The following is a 15,000-nucleotide window of genomic DNA, read 5'->3' on the forward strand; positions in this document are numbered from 1 at the left end:
CAAATAAGCGCTTGGCTTTATTTCCAGGAAGGTCCAGTGGTGGGTTTCAAAATGTTTTAGAACCTCTTTTGTAGGTGTGGCCTGCTTTGTGGAGTGGCTTGCCGGCCATGTGACCGAGCGGGAGTGGCTTGGCAGTCATGTAACTGGGTGGGCATGGCCAGCTTGTAAAATGTGGTGAAACTCACTTAACAACGCTCTTGCTTAGCAACCAAAATGTTGGCTCAGAAACTCTGGCATTTGAAGCGTGCAAGTCTTAAAGCCGTCAAGTTACAAGACCCTTGCACCCTAACCCTTTAGGGAAAAAAACCCCAGGGGTGTTCAAAGTTGACAGCTTTAAGACTTGTGGACTTCAACTCCCAGAATTCCTCCTCCAGTCATGTGGGCTCAGGAACTCTGGCCTTGAAGTGTGCAAGTCTTAAAGTTGTCAAGTTACAAGACCCTTGCACCCCTAACCCTTTAGGAAAAAAAACCCCATGGGTGTTCAAACTTGACAGCTTTAAGACTTGTGGATTTCAACTCCCAGAATTCCTCCTCTCGCTCTTCATCTTGATGATGTGCAGACGGGCGGGGGGGGGAGGGAGCTGGAACCGGTTCTAAACGGCACTGTAGATTTGTGGAACCTCTTCTATAGAAGAGGTTAGAACTGGCAGGAACCCACCCCTGGGGAGGTCTTTCTTATTATTTTTGAGGCCCCTTAACCGCAGCTCGCGGCCCGCAGATCAGCTGATCCAGAGAGGGTCAGAAGTTCTGTCTCTGTTTCCGGCAGACTCTTCCCAGCCCTGGCGTCGCTGGGTCTAACGCTGTTTTTGCGGCCGCCACTAAGAGGTGGGGGAGCTAAGCTTTGCAGGAGCGGCCTCCGCTAAACTGTTCTACATGGATGTGGGGCATGTTACTTCCCCCCCCACCAGGAAATGGCGGGGACCGGCCTTGGGAGGGCTTATTTTAGTGCATGCACTCAAAAGCCCGATAGGTCTTATTTTTTGGGGGGAAACAGAGTAGTATCTCAAGGAATAATTTTGAATATCATATCCCGGGTACAAAACCAGATCATGGTGTTTCCCAGTTCACAGGAAGACCGTACAGATAGTTCTTGACTTATCGCAAATAGGACTTGAATTTCAATTGCTAAGCCAGGCAGTTGTTGAGTGGGTCGCACTCTAATTTGTGACCTTTTTTCCCACTGTCGTAAAACGAATCACGTGGTTGCTAAGCGAATCCGGCTCCCCTCCCCCACTGACCTGCTCATCGTAAGCCGGCTGGGAAGGCGGCAAATAGCGATGTTGCAATTGTTGTACCCATATATGTGCCCAAATTTTGATGGCGTGACCACACGGGATACCATGATGGCTGTTAAGTGTGAAGACTGGTCATAAAGCCTCTTCTTTCAGTACCCTTTCGACCGGTCAGTAAACGAGGACTCTACTGCAAACTCTGAAATGGTCTGGAATTATTGAATTATCTTATTTTGATCATGTCAACCTGATTAGATCGCCATTGCTCACCCTCGAAATTCCGGGCCTCGAGATCCAGCGTGGCCGGACTTCCCCTCCAACAACTCCTGCAGGCAACGGAGGCTGCTGTGTTCACAAGCCAGATGGAGAGCGGTTTGTCCGTGTCGGTCCAGGACCATGGGGGATGCGCCGTGGGAGAGGAGGAGCTTCACCAGGGAAGGCTGAGCGATGATGACGGCCAAGTGTAAAGGGGTCTGGCAATGGGAGGAGGAAAAGAGGCTGATCACTGCCAGGGAATACATGAAGATTTTCTTTCCTTCCTTCCTTTCTTCCTTCTTTCTTTTCTTTCTTTCTTTCTTTCTTTCTTTCTTTCTTCTTTCTTTCTTTCTTTCTTTCTTTCTTCTTTCTTTCTTTCTTTCTCTTTCTTTCTTTCTTTCTTTCTTTCTTTCTTTCTTTCTTCTTTCTTTCTTTCTCTCCTTTCCTTACTTCTTTTCTCTTCCTTCCTTTCCTTCCTTTGTTTTTCTAAAATTAACTCAAGGTGGCAAACATATCCAACCTTTCTTTCTTTCTTTCTTTCTTTCTTTCTTTCTTTCCTTCTTTCCTTCTTTCTCTTTCTTTCCTTCCTTCCTTTTCATACTTTTATTTTTTCTAAAATTAACTCAAGGCGGGGAACATAACAACCCAACTTATTTATTTACTTACTTATTTACTTTCCTTCCTTCCTTCCTTCCTTCCTTCCTTCCTTCCTTCCTTCCTTCCTTCCTTCCTTCCTTCCTTCCTTTCCTATGTGGCGAACATATCCAATATCTATCTTTCTTTTTTTCTTTTTCTTTCCTTTCTTCCTTTCTTTCTTTTTCTTTCTTTCCTTCCTTCCTTTTCCTAACTTTATTTTTTCTAAAATTAACTCAAGGTGACGAACATATCCAATCTATCTATCTGTCTGTCTGTCTGTCTGTCTGTCTGTCTGTCTGTCTGTCTGTCTGTCTGTCTGTCTATCTATCTATCATCTTTCTTTCTTTCTCTCCTTCCTTCCTTCTTCCTTTCTTCCTTCCTCATCTTTGTTTTTTCTAAAATTAACTCAAGGTGGCGAACATATCCAATCCATCCATCCATCCATCCATCCATCCATCCATCCATCCATCCATCCATCCATCTATCATCTTTCTTTCTTTCTTCTTTCTTTCTTTCTTTCTTTCTTTCTTTCTTTCTTTCTTTCTTTTTTCTTTCTTTCTTTCCTCCCTCCCTTCCCTCCCTTCCTCACCTTTGCTTTTTCTAAAATTAACTTAAGGTGGCGAACATATCCAATCCATCCATCCATCCATCCATCCATCCATCCATCCATCCATCCATCCATCATCTTTCTTTCTTTCTTTCTTTCTTTCTTCTTTCTTTCTTTCTTTCTTTCTTTCTTTCTTTCTTTTTCTTTCTTTCTTCTTCTTTCTTTCTCCCTCCCCTCCCTTCCTCACCTTTGCTTTTTCTAAAATTAACTTAAGGTGGCGAACATATCCAATCCATCCATCCATCCATCCATCCATCCATCCATCCATCCATCCATCCATCCATCCATCATCTTTCTTTCTTTCTTTCTTTCTTTCTTTCTTTCTTTCTTTCTTTCTTTCCTCCCTCCCTCCCTCCCTTCCCTCCCTTCCTCACCTTTGCTTTTTCTAAAATTAACTTAAGGTGGCGAACATATCCAATCCATCCATCCATCCATCCATCCTTCCTTCCTTCCTTCCTTCCTTCCTTCCTTCCTTCCTTCCTTCCTTCCTTCCTTCCTTCCTTCCTTCTTTCCTTCTTCCTTCCTCCCTCCCTCCCTCCCTCCCTTCCCTTCCTTCCTCACCTTTGTTTTTTCTAAAATTAACTCAAGGTGGGGAACATAGCCAATCCAACTTCCTCCCTTCTATTTTCCCTGTGAGGTGGGTTGGGCTGAGAGAAAGGGACTGAAGTCACCTGCCTGGCTTTTTCCATGCTCTGCTGGCTCCAGCTCTGCTGGCTGGAGAATTCTGGGAGTTGAAGTCCACAAGTCTTAAAGTTGCCAAGTTTGGGAACCACTGTTTTAGTCCAAGCCTCCTGCTCAGGCAGGAGACTCTATACCATTCCAGACAAATGGTCGTCCGATCTCGCCTTTAAAATCCCCAGTGATCGGAGTCCCCCACAACTTTTGGAGGCCAGCAATTAATAGATTAATTGCAAGTTAATTGGTCAATTGCAAAGATGGTTTGCAAAATAACATAACAAAACATTAATAAAATGAAAACAAACATCTCAATCCAAGTCTAAATTCAACCCCTCGAGTCGAACATGCCGAATTCAAGGTTTCCGCTGCAGAAACATGCCTTTTCGTTTTTGAGCGGGTGGAGAGAAATCTCTTTGGGGCTACTGGGGTCATTTCTGGTAACAGCTCCGCTTTGTAGAGGAAGTCAACACACAACACACAACAAACCAAGGCAGAACCCACAAAGGCAGAGCCCAATGTCGTAGCTGCTCTTCCCTGGAACCAGAGCCGCGCTATTGCCCGGCAACGCCACAGCTTCATCTCTACGGCTTTTACTCACCCAATTCGGAGGAAACCAGCTGAGTTCCCATGATCAAACCGCATCCCTTACTTACACCTGCGTGCATTCATGCAGCCGGAGGCTTCTCAGAAAAGGGGGGGCGGGGGAGAGGGTTTATAAGCAAGGTTTATAAGAAACAGAGGAGGAAATGATGGCGGGGGGTGGGTGGGAATGGGGACCCACGCAAAGGTTTCCCTTTCCCCGTAAGGTAGCCAGCGTGCAGGAAATGCAGGCAGGCTTCTGTCAGAAAGGCCTTTGCAGACAAAAAATTGCATTCATTCATGCAATGCATTTATGCATGCACGCATGCACGCTTGCATTTGCTGAAAATAAATGAAACTTATTGCATGAATGAAGCTGGATTTGCCATCCCTCTCGCGTCCAGCGACTCTGGACGGCCTCACGACGTTAAAAAAGATCGAAACCACCATGAAAACCATCCATTGTAAAAGCAACAACATAGCCCACCACGTTTACGGAGGTTAACAAAACGCGAGGGGTCCTCGCTCAGCGACCATCACGAGTCGCTTGGTCGTTAAACGGAGCGGCCACACCAAGAGCAAGAGCATTATGATTTTCGGATCTGACTTCAGATTTTCTTTTCCTTCGAGAGATGCGAGAAGGTTGCAAATGCGAGGAATGGTTGCAGGATTATTTTCCTCCTCGCTGTCAGAATTGTTTGTTTGTTTAGTCAAACATGAATTAGATAACCGATATAAATATAAACACGATTATGAATACATGAAATGAATATGAACACAAGGGAATATTAGGGCAGTGATGCTTATGCACGCTTCTTAAAAGACCCCTTAGGAATGGGGTAAGGTTGACAGTAGATAGTTGCCAAAGGAGATGGTCATTAAGTGAGGACTAGTTTGTTTCCAAACCCATGTGCTGCTTAGGAGTTATACTTATACTGGACATTTTTTTAAAAGGTAGGAGTGAGAATAAGGAAGCAGGCTAGCAAAACACAAGAGTCAATTCTCTGCTCCCCCCCACCTGGCTAGCTGGGGAATTCTGGGAGTTGGAGTTCACACATCTTAAAGTTATAAAGGTTGAGGAACACTCAAAAGAAAAGAAAAAAGTCCAGTTGCCTCCTGAAAAAAAGCAGCTTTGGGGACAACCAGGACCTGGATGAATGAGGATCTCCGTGACCCGTCAAAACCGCGGAGGACAAAATCGCGCTCGACGAAAGCGCGCATGTGACGTCATCACAGCGCGACGAAAAAAATTAAAAATTGAAATAAAATTAAAATTAAAGCAAGCCGATTCACATAAAGGTAAGGGTTAGGTTTAGGGTTAGGGTTAGGGTTAGGTTAAGGGTTAGGGTTAGGTTTAGAGCGTTAGGGTTACGTTTAGCGTTAGGTTAAGGGTTAGCGTTAGGTTTAGCGTTACGTTAACGGTTAGGTTTAGGGTTAGATTTAGGGTTAGGTTTAGGGTTAGGTTTGGGGAAGGTTAGGATAAGCTTTTTGCTTTATTTTTACATTTTTCGATCACAGCGCGATGTTTTCGTCGCGCTGTGATGACGTCAAATGCGCGCTTTCGTCGAGCGCGATTTTGTCCTCCACGATTTTGTGGTGGAACCGAGGATCTCTACAGACCTTTAGCTACACAATTTGGGATGAAGACCCTTGGGATGGGGTGGGAGCGGGAATGTATTTCCAGTGGAAAAATGGCAGACGACAGGACCAGGAGCATCACTCGGGTGACCTCGAGGACACAGAGGAACCTCCAAGTGGCCTCAAAGACCCTCTAAAAAGGATGCAAATGACCAGCTGTCTGCAAGGAGCATCAATCCTTTCCATTCCCCACCATCCAGTCAGAGCTGAAGAAGCTTCTCGGAGGAGAAGCGCGACGTCTTCAGAAGAAAAAAAAAAAACAAGAACGTCCAGATGCCTCCTGAAAAAGCATCTTTGAGACAACCATGACCTGGATGGCGGAGAATCTCCGTAGACGTTGAGGAGCTCTGGTCTCCACCTCCAAAGATCAGAACTGGGCAAAGCCGTGGGATTTCCTACAATACCCTTTAGAAAGGGGAAAGTTGAGCTTCAAAGAAGCAGGAAAGGATGAGTGGGCCTTTCCCCTTTGATGTCAGGAGAGGACTTCCCCCATGGGTTGGCCAAGGAAACAAATCAATGGATCATCTCAACTCAACAGTTCTCCCTGCCAGGCACAAAAGACCAGGTTCAAATTACCCTACTTCGAGCACCTGATGGGAACATGTATGAGCCGAAGTGGCGCAGTGGTTAAATGCAGCACTGCAGGCTACTTCAGCTGACTGCAGTTCTGCAGTTCGGCTGTTCAAATCTCACCCGGCTCAGGGTTGACTCAGCCTTCCATCCTTCCGAGGTGGGTAAAATGAGGACCCGGATTGTTGTTGGGGGCAATATGCTGACTGTGTAAACCGCTTAGAGAGGGCTGAAAGCCCTATGAAGCGGTATATAAGTCTAACTGCTATTCCTATTGCTACATAGATAATGGAGAAGGCAGTGATTCTCACTCAGCCAGTGGTCCGTGGACCTCTGGGGTGGGACGGGATGTAAAGACATCAGAAAGTCTCGAAGAAATATTATTGAGGCTGAGCACCACTGGTATAACGCATAAAGGAATGGCGTAGATTAGAATCCCTTGCTTGAGCAAGGAGTTGGACTAGGTCCCTTCCAACCCTGTTGTTCTATGCGCCAAACGACGTCAGAAGCCAGCCGCGAGCTGTGTCCCCAATTTCCTCCTGTCTCACTGCTGGTTCAGTGCTTATAATCCAGCTTTGCTGAGCATGAAGCAAGTTCTCTTGAGCAATAATTTGAGGAAGTGACTCTTGAGTTTTCTGCCACCAGCAGATCAAGGAAAGTCCCAGGGTGGAGAGAGAGGAGCGGGGGGAGGGGGGGGGAAGGGAGCGCAGAGTCCAAATGATTGCCAGGAATTACTAAGCCAACAATGATGGCAAGGATGCAATCGAAGTGCCAAGGGGCAGGGTCAAAGAAGTCAAAATGGCGGTTGCCATGAGGCCATCGAAGCTCAGGGCATGATGAAATAAGTCAAAATGGCAGTTACAAGGAGGCAATCAAGGCTCCCGGGGAAGTTCAAAGAAGTCAAGATATGGGGGGGGGGATGAGGCAATAGAAACTCCAGAGAAGGGTCAAATAAGTCAAAATGGCGGTCGCAATGAGGCAATCAAGGCTCCAGAGAAGGGTCAAATAAGATGGTGGTCACAACGAGTCATTGAAAGCTTTAGGGAAGGGTCAAAGAAATCAAAATGGCGGACGCAATGAGTCAATCAAAGCTCCAGAGAAGGGTCAAATAAGATGGCGGTCACAATGAGGCATTGAAAGCTTTAGGGAAGGGTCAAATAAGTCAAAACGGCGGTCGCAATGAGGCATTGAAAGCTTTAGGGAAGGGTCAAATAAGTCAAAACGGCGGTCGCAATGAGGCAATCAGAGCTTTAGGGAAGGGTCAAAGAAATCAAAATGGCGGACGCGATGAGTCCATCAAAGCTCCAGAGAAGGGTCAAATAAGATGGCGGTCACAATGAGGCATTGAAAGCTTTAGGGAAGGTCAAAGAAATCAAAATGGCGGTCGCAATGAGGCAATCAGAGCTTTAGGGAAGAGTCAAAGAAATCAAAATGGCGGACGCCATGAGGCAATCAAGCCTCCAGAGAAGGGCCAAATAAGATGGCGGTCACAATGAGGCATTGAAAGCTTTAGGGAAGGGTCAAAGAAATCAAAATGGCAGACGCAATGAGGCAATCAGAGCTTTAGGGAAGGGTCAAAGAAATCAAAATGGCGGACGCAATGAGGCAATCAAGGCTCCAGGCATAGGTTGAGTAAGTCAAGTCTATCTGCTCTAGAACAGCTTCTAGAACATAATTCCTACTCAGCTTCTGCTTTGAGAATATCAACTGTCTTGTGCAGAACCGATTTCCCTGTCTCGGGGATAGAATCACAGAATTGTAGGGCTGCAAGGGATCCTGGAGGTCCTCTATTCCAACCCCTGCCCCCGTGGCAGGTACGCCTCAACGTACGACCACAACCTTGCCCCAACGTTTCTGTTGCTAAGTGAGACGACCGTGACATGAGTTTCCTCCCCTTTTACGCCCTTTTTTCGGCCACAATCAAGTTCGCGGCAGTTGTCGAGCAAGTACCACGGTTGTTAAGTGAATCAGAGTGACGGCTCATCAGAAGGACACAAAAGGGGATCATGTGAGTCCCTGCCCCCCCCAAGAAGACATTGCAACCGTCATAGGTACGAGTCAGTTGCCAAGAGTCTGAATTTTGATCTCCTGACTGCTACAATGATGCTACGGCGTTTGTAAACGTGAAAGACAGCCGTGTCACTTTGCCCCCCCCCCGTGCTGGTTTGGTCATTAAGCGAGCTGTTGTAAGTCAAGGACTATCCGTCTACCATTCTGGACAATTACACCGTCTTGAACAAATCTTTTCTTGGAAATCTTTCCTTGATGGAGTAGCTACAACGTGGGGAGGCAAGCAGTTCGACTACTTAATGATTCTCGTTATCAGGAAATCCCTCCTCATTTCCTGCTCCCACCAGTTCTTGCCTCTACCTGCTCCAGCGGCTTCCCAGTTTCTTCCTTGCACTGGTTCCCAGTTTCCTTTTCAAAAAAACCACAATCCGGCGCCAGAGGAAGCTGCATCCCGCCCTCTGGGTGCTTCGAGCTCTGACGCAACCTTTCCTTGAAGGGTGGGGCACCAGGAAACAAGTGGTTGGGCCAAAGCCGCACCCCACAATATTAAACCTCCTTCAGCTGCCTTTCTGCTCCTGTGCATTCAAGCCTATCTTCTCAGGCTTAAGGGCTAGAAACTTGTTTTCCTTTAAATCGATCGCAGCGGCTTTCTGTTTTGGTCACGTACTTTGAGGAGCCCTTCCTCCCTTAGACCAGGAAGGGTTGCAGATCAAGGTTACACACCACGCAATAGTGTTTTCCATGCAAGGAAACCCCAGGTTCAAAACATCCCATCTCAAGGTGGCGCAGTGGTTAGAGTGCTGTACTGCAGCCACTTCAGCTGACTGTTATCTGCAGTTCGGCGGTTCAAATCTCACCGGCTCAAGGTTGACTCAGCCTTCCATCCTTCCGAGGTGGGTGAAATGAGGACCCCGGATTGTTGTTGGGGGAGATATGCTGACTCTGTAAACCGCTTAGAGAGGGCTGAAAGCCCTATGAAGCGGTATATAAGTCTAACTGCTATTGCTATTGCTATTGCTATTGATTAATGAAGAACCGGTGCGAGGACAAGACTATCTTAACTTAAAGTAAAGGTAAAGGTTCCCCCTGCGCGTGCATGCTAGTCGTTCCCAACTCTTAGGGGGCGGTGCTCATCTCCATTTCAAAGCCGAAGAGCCCACGCTATCCGAAGACGTCTCCGTGGTCACATGGCCGGCATGATTAAAGGCTGAAGGTGCACGGAACGCTGTTCCCTTCCCACCAATTCCTATTTTTCTACTTGCATTTTTTAACGTGCTTTCGAACCGCTAGGTTGGCAGAAGCTGGGACAAGTCACGGGAGCTCACTCCGTTACGTGGCGCTAGGGATTCGAACCGCCGAACCGGCGAACTTCTAATCGACAAGCTGAGCATCTTAGCCACTGAGCTACCGCATCCCTACTGCAACCCTTATAACCACCTGCACCCGCACCAGTCCAACTCATCCCTTTGTAGAAGGCGCATCCTATGCAGCGGCGGCACAACTCACCTGTCGTAGGTTGTTGAAAATATCCAGGTCTCGCTGTCCGTGGTGGAAGAGAATCACCAGATGCTGAGCGGCCAGCAGGTTTCCCTGAGCGACAGCAATGTGGAGTGGCCTGCAAGAGATCAAAGGACGTCTTCAGCGACCCTCCCCAGCTCTTTAGACCTTCATCTAAGGTGTGGGGGGGAGGAGGAGGGGGTTTTCTCGGTGCCTCTCTGAGCTGAATGGCTTTCTTGCAGACGTCTCATCACCCAACTAGGTAACATCATCAGTGCTAGAAAGGAGTGGGGTTTGCTCTGTTTATATACTAGTAGCAGCTTGCCCTATTAGTGTTAGTGTGGGTGGTTCCTTGATTAGGTGATAGATAATAAATAGATAGATGGATGGATAGATAGATACATAGATAGATAGATAGATAGATAGATAGATAGATAGATAGATAGATAGATAGATAGATAGATAGATAGATAGATAGATAGACAGACAGACAGACAGACAGACATGGATGTATGGATGTATGGATGGATAAGATAGATAAGATAGATAGATGGATGCATGGATGGATGGATGGATAGATAAGATAGGTGGATGGATGAGTGGATAGATAAGATAGATGGATGGATGGATGGATGGATGGATGGATGGATGGATGGATAGATTAGATAGATAGATAGATAGATGGATGGATGGATGGATGGATGGATGGATGGATGGATGGATAGATAGATAGATAGATAGATAGATAGATAGATAGATAGATAGATAGACAGACAGACAGACAGACAGACATGGATGTATGGATGTATGGATGGATAAGATAGATAAGATAGATAGATGGATGCATGGATGGATGGATGGATAGATAAGATAGGTGGATGGATGAGTGGATAGATAAGATAGATGGATGATGGATGGATGGATGGATGGATGGATAGATTAGATAGATAGATGGATGGATGGATGGATGGATGGATGGATGGATGGATAGATAGATAGATAGATAGATAGATAGATAGACAGACAGACAGACAGACAGACAGACAGACAGACTTGGATGTATGGATGTATGGATGGATAAGATAGATAAGATAGATAGATGGATGCATGGATGGATGGATGGATAGATAAGATAGGTGGATGGATGAGTGGATAGATAAGATAGATGGATGGATAGATGGATGGATGGATAGATTAGATAGATAGATGGATGGATGGATGGATGGATGGATGGATGGATGGATGGATGGATAGATAAGATGGATGGATTGATGGATGGATTGATGGATGGATTGATGGATGGATTGATGGATGGATGGATGGATAGATAGATAAGATAGATGGATGGATTGATGGATGGATGGATAGACAGATAGATTAGATAGATAGATAAGAGATAGATAGATAGATAGATAGATAGATAGATAGATAGATAGATAGATAGATAGATAGATAGATAGATAGATAGATTAGATAGATGACAGATGATAGATTGGATGGATGGATGGGAAGGGAGGGATGGAAGGAGGGAGGCAGGGAGGGAGGCAGGCTGGCAGACAGAGACACAGACAGTCAGTTAGGCAGAGATGTGGATTTCATCTTCCAGAATTCCCTAGCCACCATCCTTAAAACGCACGGACTTCAACTCCCAGAATTCCCTAGTCCCCATGCTCTTTTTAAGATGTGTGGACTTCAACTAACAGAATCCCCCCACGCTTTAAGGCACATTGGACTTGCCGGCTGGGGACTTCTGGGAGTCGTAGTCCCTACTACCACCGCTGAGGTTTGAAATAAACACAGTTCTGGGGTTTCTCGTCTGACGAGACAGCTGTCGAAAACCCTGCCCCCTTTGAAAGGGGAGCTCAAAGAGGACCTCCCTCCTCCTCCTCCTCCTCCTCCTCCTCCTCCTCCTCCCTCCTCCTCCTCCTCTTCCTCCTCCTCCTCCTCCTTCTCTGCAATGTGTTTTGTTCAGAGTCCCTGCCCACAGGGCCCTAACCACACTTCCGGGCGTGGGACAGCACTCTCCCCACCCCCCCCCTCCAAGGTCATGTCACATCGTGTGATTTCACGAAAACCTCCCCGGCACTCCGTTTACAATAAAGTGAAACTGTATTTTTTTTTAATCTGCTGGTGGAGCCCCATTCGTAGCAGTGGGAAGGGCTCCCCAGACAAAGGCTTCCCGTAAAAAGCACCGGCTCTCCGGTGGCGACCTTTGCTTCCTGCCTCACCAGCAGCTTCCTCACCGGAGCAGCCGAGAGCCGAGCTTAGCACCCCCCCCCCACACACCCCAACACCCCCTGCCACCTCTACCCCACGAAGGTTCCCTAGGATTCTGCATCCCCCCCCCCCCCCCCCCCGGCCGATAACCTTCCTTCCCTGGCAAATTTGGCTCTGGAATTCTGCAGGGCATCGGAAAAGGAAGAATGTGTGTGTGTGTGTGTGTGATTGTGTTTGTGTGTGTCTTGGCAAGAGGCGCACACACACCCCCGCCCTGCCTTCAGGGCCAACCAACAACACCCTTTGCCCATTCCTGTAAAAGGAGCAAAAGTTGCCAAGGTAAAAAAATAAAATGAAAATAAAAAACAACGAGAGAGCGAGAGAGAGAGAGAGCGAGAGAGAGAGAGGAGAGAGAGAGAGAGAGAGAGAGAGAGAGAGAGACTGAGTGTGTGTCTCTGTGTGTGTGTGTGTTAAAAGAGAAAGATTCAGCTGCAGCACAACTGGGGGATTTCCCTTCCAGCTTAAGCTCGCTTTGATTCAAACGCAGCAGGAACTGTGACAATAGTAGAAGCATTAAGGGGGAAAAAAAAATAAACCATCCGCTTGGCTTCGAATGTGGCTTTTGGCCCAAAACAGGAAGCAAAGAGAACGCATAACTCCGCAGGGTTATTTATTTGTAAATAGATCAAAGCTGGCTTGCTGCGCAGAGCTCGCCCGCTTACTGAAACCCTGCCGGTTTCCGACAACAGCCCCCACTCAATGGGGAAGGGTCAGGAAACTATCAGGTAGTAGTCCTTGAGTTACTACCGCGACGGAGACCTGTACAGAGAACACCCCCCCACCGCCTCGCGACCGCATCTGGGGCCTTAAACGTCTTTGTTCAGCGAGTTTGGCCTCGTTTTACGACTCGTTTTACATGAGTAACTCGGTTGTTAAGGGGAATCTGGCTTCCCCATTGACTCGGCCGGGCAGAAGGTCGCAAAAGGGGATCGGCGTGACCGTCGTAAGTATGAGTCAGCTGCCAAGCGCCTGGATTTTGAGCGCGTCACCAGGGGGATGCTCCCGTCGGTGTGAAAAAAACCGGCGCTAAGTCGCTTTTTCTCCAGTGACTTGGAAGAGTCCCTGAGTGAGCTGTTGTAAGTGGAGGGCTGCCCCTGAAGAGTGTTCGGAGACTACAGTTGGTCCAGAATGCAGCCGCGCTAGTGATATCGGGTGTACCTAGATACACCCATGGTAACATGGGTGTATCTAGGTACACCCGATCCTCCGCGAGCTGCACTGGCTTCCTATCGGTCTCTGGACACGCTTCAAGGTGTTGGTTATTACCTTTGAAGCCCTACATGGCCTAGGACCTGGCTATCTGCGAGACCGCCTCCTGTCACATACCTCCCAATGGCCGATAAGATCTTATAGGCTGGGCCTCCTCCGGGTACCGTCGACCGGGTAATGCCGGCTGGCCACCCCCCCTGGGGAGGGCCTTCTCTGTAGCTGCTCCGGCCCCATGGAACGATCTACCCGCAGAGATCCGGACCCTTCCCACTCTCTCGGCTTCCGAAAAGCCACTAAAACCTGGCTGTTCCGGCAGGCCTGGGGCTGTTGACCCCATAAATGAGGTCCAGCCCCATCTAGGTTTGAGTGCGTGGTGTGTTGTTTTTAAATCTGTTTTTCTCTTTTCCCTATATTCTAGTTTTTTTATTTTATTCTTGTATTTGTAAGCCTCCCGGAGTCCTACGGGATTGGGCGGCATATAAATTTATTAAATTACAATTACAATTAGAGTTACGGCGGTCATTGAGCCCTGTCATTACGATCACGAGTCCTGACGGTCGGAAAGCGGATTTGCTGCATGACTGGATGCAATTTCACAGCCGTTTCTGAATGCAGCGGCTGGTTAAGGAAACCGGTGGTTTGCTCTGAGGTAATTTTTGCCAGAAATTTGCCCGTTTCCAGCAAAAAATCACAAATTACGTAACCAGGGAGGGTTGCAGACAACTGGAAATGGGAGCCAGTTGCCGTGTGACCGAAATGCAGCCCTGTGTGACCGTCGTTGTGTGTTTCCCTCAGAACTTGGAAACGTGGCTCTTCGTAAACAACTTTTTAGGGCATCCGTCGTAAGTTCAAACAGACCCTCAGTGACCAGCCGTAAGCCGGGGGTTACCTGTGCAGGTACACCTTGAAATTACACCTGTTCATTTAGTGACCGTCCGAAGCGACAACGGCACTGGAAAAAAGCGACTTATGACCGTTTCCCACACTTATGACCATTGCAGTATCCTCATGGCCATGTGATCAAAATCCGGGCGCTTGGCAACTGACTCGTATTTACGACGGTTGCAATGTCCTGGAGTCAAGCCGACGCCAACCAGGTTCCTTTAACTGACCTAAGTGCAGTGATTCGCCTGACAACTGGGGCAACAAAAGGTTGTAAAATGGTAGTAAAACTCACTTAACTACAGAAATGTAATGGGAGCACACACACACATCCCAGGCATGCGCCCCCGTGCATACGCCCCACCTCCCCTGTATGCACGGCAGAGGCCCAAAGACCAGCTGGCTGGCAGGAGGCGCATGGGCATGCACAGCGGCACTGAGCTGGGGCCATGGCTTGTGTACCCATAGAGAGGGTGCTGCTTTCCACCTCTGGCATGCGCGCCATGGGTTCACCATCACGGGTGGGCGGGAGGTTGGACTAGATGATCTACAAGGTCCCTTCCAACCCTGTTAATCAGGATCTGTAGATCTGTAGATCTGAATCTATAGATCTGTCTGTCCGTCCGTCCGTCCGTCTGTCTGTCTGTCTGTCTGTCTACCTACCTACCTATCTATCTATCTATCATCTATCTATCTATCTACTTATCTCTATGTATCTCTCTATCTCTCTTTATCTCTCTAATCTATCTATCTATCTATCTATCTATCTATCTATCTATCTATCTATCTATCTATCTATCTATCATCTATGTATCATTTATCATCTATCATCTCTATCTATCTATCTATCTATCTATCTATCTATCTATCTATCTATCTATCTATCTATCTATCTATCTATCTATCTATCTCTATCTCTCCCTCTCTCTC

General features: G+C 47.3%; 1 protein-coding gene across 1 annotated transcript in view; it reads right to left on the bottom strand.

The window, feature by feature from the left end:
- The window catches only part of BCL3 (BCL3 transcription coactivator), a 26,722-nt gene that overhangs the window by 5,323 nt on the left and 6,399 nt on the right, over window positions 1-15,000 (bottom strand). The window contains 3 exon segments of the mRNA XM_087727956.1: window positions 1,480-1,545; window positions 1,547-1,705; window positions 9,712-9,820. Of these exon segments, the coding sequence (XP_087584082.1) occupies window positions 1,480-1,545; window positions 1,547-1,705; window positions 9,712-9,820 (334 nt within the window).

Source organism: Thamnophis sirtalis, unplaced genomic scaffold (genome assembly GCF_051295495.1).
Source record: "Thamnophis sirtalis isolate CommonGarterSnake01/CBP01778 unplaced genomic scaffold, rThaSir2_p1.2 scaffold_13, whole genome shotgun sequence".
Taxonomy (NCBI): domain Eukaryota; kingdom Metazoa; phylum Chordata; class Lepidosauria; order Squamata; family Natricidae; genus Thamnophis; species Thamnophis sirtalis.